Genomic DNA, 6,000 nt, shown 5'->3' with positions numbered 1-6,000 from the left:
TTAAGAGAAACTGTTCTACTGATTGACCTAGAAAAAGGTGACCACTTAACAAAAGTATGCATAAAACATTACAGTAACATTACTATGTTTTTTTACCTGAAAATATTAACATTGACACTATTTTTCTTATATATACAAAGTATACAAATGTGGATATAAGTATCTTTAGCAGTAGAAAACCACATGAGTACAGACAGATATATTAGGATTGCTTATAAAACAGAATTTCTGACAATGAGAAATTTCAAGAAGTAGAGGCTGAACAGTCTCTAGTTGGTTGGTTGCTATGGTGGGTTTTTATTTTCCACTGAACAATGTACGTTTATGAAGAAAAAATGAGCGGGGAAGAAAACTAAATCTCAAGTCTTCAAGACTCATCTATTCACAGCATGGCTTAAAATTGACAAGACAGGTATTGAACTCTTTGGTCAGATATGATCAGAATTCCCTTTTCCACATCTATCACTGGATGATATGTTAAAAATGTTTAAGTGTCGTAATAAATACTTTTTAGTATCATTCTCAAGGGAAAAACCCACAACCCCACGCCTCAGAACACACAGGAATAAATGAGTATTGATTTGGGGGTTTCTAACGGTACATCCTTAAGTATTTTTTTCATATTTAATTCAGCAAAACATGCTGGGGGAGGAAAACCAATCAAATATATTTCTTTAATCATGAGGAAATTAGCATCATGTCCACAAACATCACAATATAATGCTATACAAACTACATTCTTTAGAAACTAATCAATACTACTTTTTATTATTTCAGTACTAACAGGTACACAAATACTAATTATACTTACATTGAACAGCATAGGAAGCCAGAAGAGCAGCAGTATTATAAGGACAGGGCAACCTGTTTTGTTGTGTTTTTAAAATGAGAAATAAATAAAATTAGATATTTCGAGTGAAATTTGGTTATTTTGAAAACCCTAGTCTTTTATAGTCTATGGACAAATTGGACAGGTAACTATTACAAAGACTTCTACTTGCACAGTCAGTGATTTATTCTTAATATATTTTTATTTTTGTAGGCAAAATCCCTCATCTCTCATTATTACGTTTTTCTCAACCAAATTTGTATTCAGTGTTTAACACAACAAAAATGTCTTACCTTCCAGTAAGAATGTCCTGCTTAATTTGCAAAAAGTACTGGTACCTTATTTAAAGAAGCAAACAAAAAACACTGTAATTAAAAATAATTTTTTTCCATAATTTTCCATCAATTTAATGTATTTTGCTTTCAGTTAGCACAAAACTAAACTTTACATTTTGCATGCTATTTCTTAAACTCTCATGGGAAAAAAATGAAACTTTGCTTAGTAAAATAATATTACAACTTGGTAAATTCAACTACTTACAGGTCATGAAGTTATACATTGTATTTCTCTAGAAGGCCACAAATTTCACATTCTACCTGCTTTATACAGTAACCACAAGCTGAAATTTGCATCTGTGTATGGAGGTATCCACATAAGAATGATGTGTACTCCAGGTAGAGAGAATTAATTTATTCTCACTGAGTATTTGATATTACTCTGTTTTAATTAAATTTTAATTTAATTATTCTTAGCATTTTGGAGTTACATTGTTGTTATAAAAGTTGTGGACTCTTATGTCAAATACCTTTCAATTGACTTCCCTCAAACTTCTAAAGTTTTCTTCAATTATGGTGTGAGAAAAGCTTGTTTTAGAAATTCATCTAGTTTTCCCATGCCCACTCTTTCAAGTCAGGGAGGACATGGATACAGCAAAAGGAACAGACAAATACTTTAAAATAAGAACTCTTTCCCACCAAACAGTGGAAGCAGAAACACTATGACTTAAAAACCCCAACAAGCCTGAAAGTGCAAACAGCTTTCCCTCTAAATTACTTCCTTTGTTTCTCCAACAAAACCCAAATATTTTGTTAATGTCTCAGAATAAATCTTTTGTTCATTCAATTTAGTTCCTTCATATTACACTACAAAGTTTTAGACAATTTCAAAGAAGTATAAATGTTTATATCAAGCAGCAAATTACACCTGCTACAAAGCTGCACTGAAACAGAGACCAGAGTGGGGTAACAAACAAGACTTACCGAGATGGCAGGATGTTAGCACAAGCTTAAACTTTCAGCAAAAAAACCCCTTATAACAGAGCATAAAAGCATCTGTAGAATTTGTCTATATTGCCTGTTTATTTTTTTTAAAGAGGTTTCACTGTATGGCAAATTTAAACATCATTCCTGCTTCCTTTTATATTTATTCTGGTTTGGGATCTCCTACATTAATGATATTATTATTATAACCATCTGGTTTGGTTTCCTTCTTGTAGTTCTGATTCAAAAGCTGGGAGTGACCTATACCCATTCATTGTAAACACTCACCAAAATCACTTATCAAAAACACTAAATACTAAATATTTCCCAGTACTAACTTGCACTAAGAAATTAAAACCAAAATGCATTACTTTATTACACATATCATGACTTCTCATAATTCTGTAGTCTTCAGAAAGTGGATTAACTATCCTCTTAAAGACTTTCACAAACATTTACAAATACACACAGAAATCCAATTATTTACAAGCTAAATATAATGGAAAGGTAAAACATTCTGAGTTTGAAAGAAAATTAAGGAAAACTCTTGTGAACTGACAAGCAAAGATATGAGTCCATGTGCTCAACTCCTACAAAACCATCAAGAGGTTCTTGAACTGACCAGAAAGGCAGGAAGCTTAGTCTAAGGTATTAAACCTCAAGAAGTTAAAACTGAGACATTAGCCACGTTTTAGAGACCTCAAAATAACTTTTCGTTTTCCACATTAAAATGCACATTGAAATCAAAAAAGATAAAGCAAAATTTCTTTACCAGTTAAAAAATGCAATAAATGACAAGTTAATTTTATATATTATATGGATATGCTTCAGTTCAGCTTTGCTTGAGCATCTCTTCACAAATATACAGCTGCACCTCCATCTTATTTTACTTTTTCTGGTGTAATGTTTTATTAGAAATATTGCACAGTACTTAAAGGATCTCATGATAAAGGGATACCAAGCAGAGTTCATTTTCTGTCCACTGTTTTCAGTGAACAGGGAAGTTGATGGCTTGTTAGCCAACCACCACAGTTTGAATGCTGAAGCCTCACATAAATGGGAAATCAACAGAAGTTTAGCAACAGAGATCTGCACGGGCCTGCACAACACACCCAGCTAAAACAACGCAGGGAGCATCCCACTGCCACGTTTTCATCTTCCTTACACAGACACAGCTAGAAAAGGGTAAGACAGAATTACTGCTAACTGGAGTCAACGTTAATAAGGAAGTCTTCCTGCCATGAGGAGAACTAATGAAGCTTCATTCCCTACCAAGACAAGTTGCCAAAGCCAAGCTCTCCAAGGCACAGCTCCTGCTGACCCCTCCTGACCTGGGGCATTCATAACCTGCCTCGCTCACATGAATTCACAGCGGTCTAATAAGACACGAGCTTGCACTGGACCTTTCCCTGGCATCTATTCATACTGCCTCATGTGTGGAGCCATTCCTGTTTTCAGGGAATTGATAAAAACTGAGCAGTTTTGAACAGTCTCAGCCTGAGCTGGAATTGTCAGAAGTTTGCACCTTCTTTTCATTTCTTTTTTTTGAGGTAGGAATACTGATTACACGAAAGGACCTGTATTTGTGACGTGGCATCCTAACTTCATTCCATAAAAGCCAATAGTTAATAACTCTCTCTTCATAATAATTCCAAATACAAATGAGTTTTCTCAGGGGCAATTAGGCCTATTAGCAAAAAAGACAGAGCTGACCTAGATACAGGAATCCTACACTATTTCTCATTTAAAAGAATGCTGTATTTATAGCTTTGTATTTAGAGAATAGCACTTAAAGTAAACAGTTTTCTCCTTCTTTATGGTTTACATCATATTGATCAACATTACCCATTTTTTCATCTCCTTAGGAATATTACATAATTTCCTTTAATTCAAATAAAACACTTTCCACACTTTTTTTATTATTCTGATGCAGTAAATTGCCAAATTTTCCCACAGTAAATATTTCAATAAAACAAAGTCTCATCCAGGCTCTCATGAGACTCATTTTAGTAAATTCTATCTGCATAAATATACGCAAAATTTTGTCCAAAATATGACAAATCAATAGAAATTATAAAAAATGTGGACTCAAATTTTCACAGTTTTGGTACTTAGGTTTCAAAAGCTGTCCTTAATAATTTAGATACTGTTTTTTGAATGGAGCTGACCTGTTTTCAGAATGGCTGACATCCAAAAATTCCAATCTGTCAAATCATGCCATTTATGTAGAGGACCAGAAGTAATTAAAAATACTGAAAATTTAAGGCATTTCTTCTGGGACTAATTGCAACTCACAAGCCTCCTATTTTGATTCGCACCGAGCATTTTCTTCAACAGATTTCAACACATTGCTATCAAAATAAGCTTATGAGATTCAAGCTATGGTTGTGTCAAGGAATAAACCATACAGAAATTAATTTTTTAGTGTTAAGCAGAAAACTGGGGGGGGGGTGTCAAAAATGCAGAAAGCTTAGAAATTTTTTGGTTACAAAGGAGAACACAAGTAAGGATTAAATTTGCACCCATTGATGAATAGTGGGATTAAGCTTTTTCTCTCTTCTCTATTTCCCCTTTTCTGTTTCTACTTGGTAGTATTTTCTTCACGTAGTTACTTCACTTTGCATATAAATTTTTAAGTTTATTCACAGACACTTCTTCTTATATTGATTTGGTGTAACTGCATAGTTCATATCTGTAATCATCAGGCAAAAATTAGAAGCTTGTCCATATGACAAGAATGATTTATAAGAAAATTACCATGCTATACCTTAAAAAAATTAATGATCAGTCTAGAAAAATATTTTATTGGCAAAGTAACCAGACCTACCTTGTATATTCTTCTTGGAGCTTGTTTGGGTCACTTACAAAAAACTTAACTCTGAAGTTCAGACTGTGAGGAGATCCTCCTATGGTCAAGAAAAGTTATTTCTAATTAATCAGGGCACCCTGGAAAAACAGCATAATAACAATAGATGAATTGACGAAATACATACATTACTCACTTTTTAATTGTTTCCTGATAGGTTTGTTTGGATCCAACCACCTCTGGAAAGAGACAAATTATAACACCAACTTCAGAAAAACAAAGAAGTACAAATCATATCCTTATACATCATGAAACTCTTGCTATTCTATTACTTTTTACTTGGTCTTCTACCAAAATGCCTCACTGGCATCTGTTGTCCAGATATCTGTCTCTCACAGTGCTAATTCTAGGACAACTTGCTTCTGTGATTGTCACAGGAGCCTGAGAGATGTTAGAACTCAGCTATGCTATGCTTAACAACCTTCAGCTACTCTAAGGTGAACTACCTGTAGCAGTGAAGAGCTACAGGCAGGCTAATTTACCCAACTCAGAAGTTAGTTTGCTTAAACTACTTCCAGTACTTCTGACTCTGTATTTTGCAGATCTGACAGAGCCAGTGAATGATCCCGCTGGCTCCCAGATTCTCTTCAAATTGTCAGCCTAAGTGTCAGCACTGGTACATCACTAACTGGGATCTTGGAAACCAGGCTCAATACTCAGCCTATTGGATTTAAGGACTACAGAACAATTTTACCAAACAGTGCCCAATCTTGATCACCTCTACAGGAGAACACTGCTGTGTACAGACAGACCTTTATAAAAATCAACGTAGCAAATGTCAGATAAAAGTATGGCTCTCTGGAAAGCCCTGCAAGTTGTTTAAACCACTGCCCACCAGCAACCCAGCAGTCTCTGCACAGATAAACATAGCTCAGTTAGCTCATAAGTCTATCTTTGGTATAAATACTGCTCAATTCCTCCTGCTGCCTTGCAAAGGAAGCCCACAAGCTTCAGGAAATCGTTCTACGGGCACAGTTCCTATGAAGTGACAGAGACCTAACACTGTACAGAATGCAACTCCCTCACATTTATCACAGGGTTTTTTA

The 6,000-nt window shown here is 34.7% G+C and overlaps 1 protein-coding gene across 3 annotated transcripts in view; it reads right to left on the bottom strand.

The window, feature by feature from the left end:
• PTPN4 (protein tyrosine phosphatase, non-receptor type 4) overlaps nt 1–6,000 on the bottom strand; it is a 113,233-nt gene that overhangs the window by 57,726 nt on the left and 49,507 nt on the right. For all 3 annotated transcript variants that reach the window (XR_001876203.1, XM_017823509.1, XM_017823508.1), the window contains exons 4-7: nt 5,091–5,133; nt 4,916–4,994; nt 1,123–1,167; nt 812–864 (exon numbers count right to left, since the gene is read on the bottom strand). Coding sequence is in view for 2 of the 3 variants with exons in the window: in XM_017823509.1 (XP_017678998.1) it covers nt 812–864; nt 1,123–1,167; nt 4,916–4,994; nt 5,091–5,133 (220 nt within the window). In the remaining variant the exon portion in view is untranslated. The remainder of the gene's footprint in view (nt 1–811; nt 865–1,122; nt 1,168–4,915; nt 4,995–5,090; nt 5,134–6,000) is intronic.

Source organism: Lepidothrix coronata, unplaced genomic scaffold (genome assembly GCF_001604755.1).
Source record: "Lepidothrix coronata isolate B3197 unplaced genomic scaffold, Lepidothrix_coronata-1.0 Scaffold103, whole genome shotgun sequence".
Taxonomy (NCBI): domain Eukaryota; kingdom Metazoa; phylum Chordata; class Aves; order Passeriformes; family Pipridae; genus Lepidothrix; species Lepidothrix coronata.
This window is presented reverse-complemented; position numbering and strand designations above follow the sequence as displayed.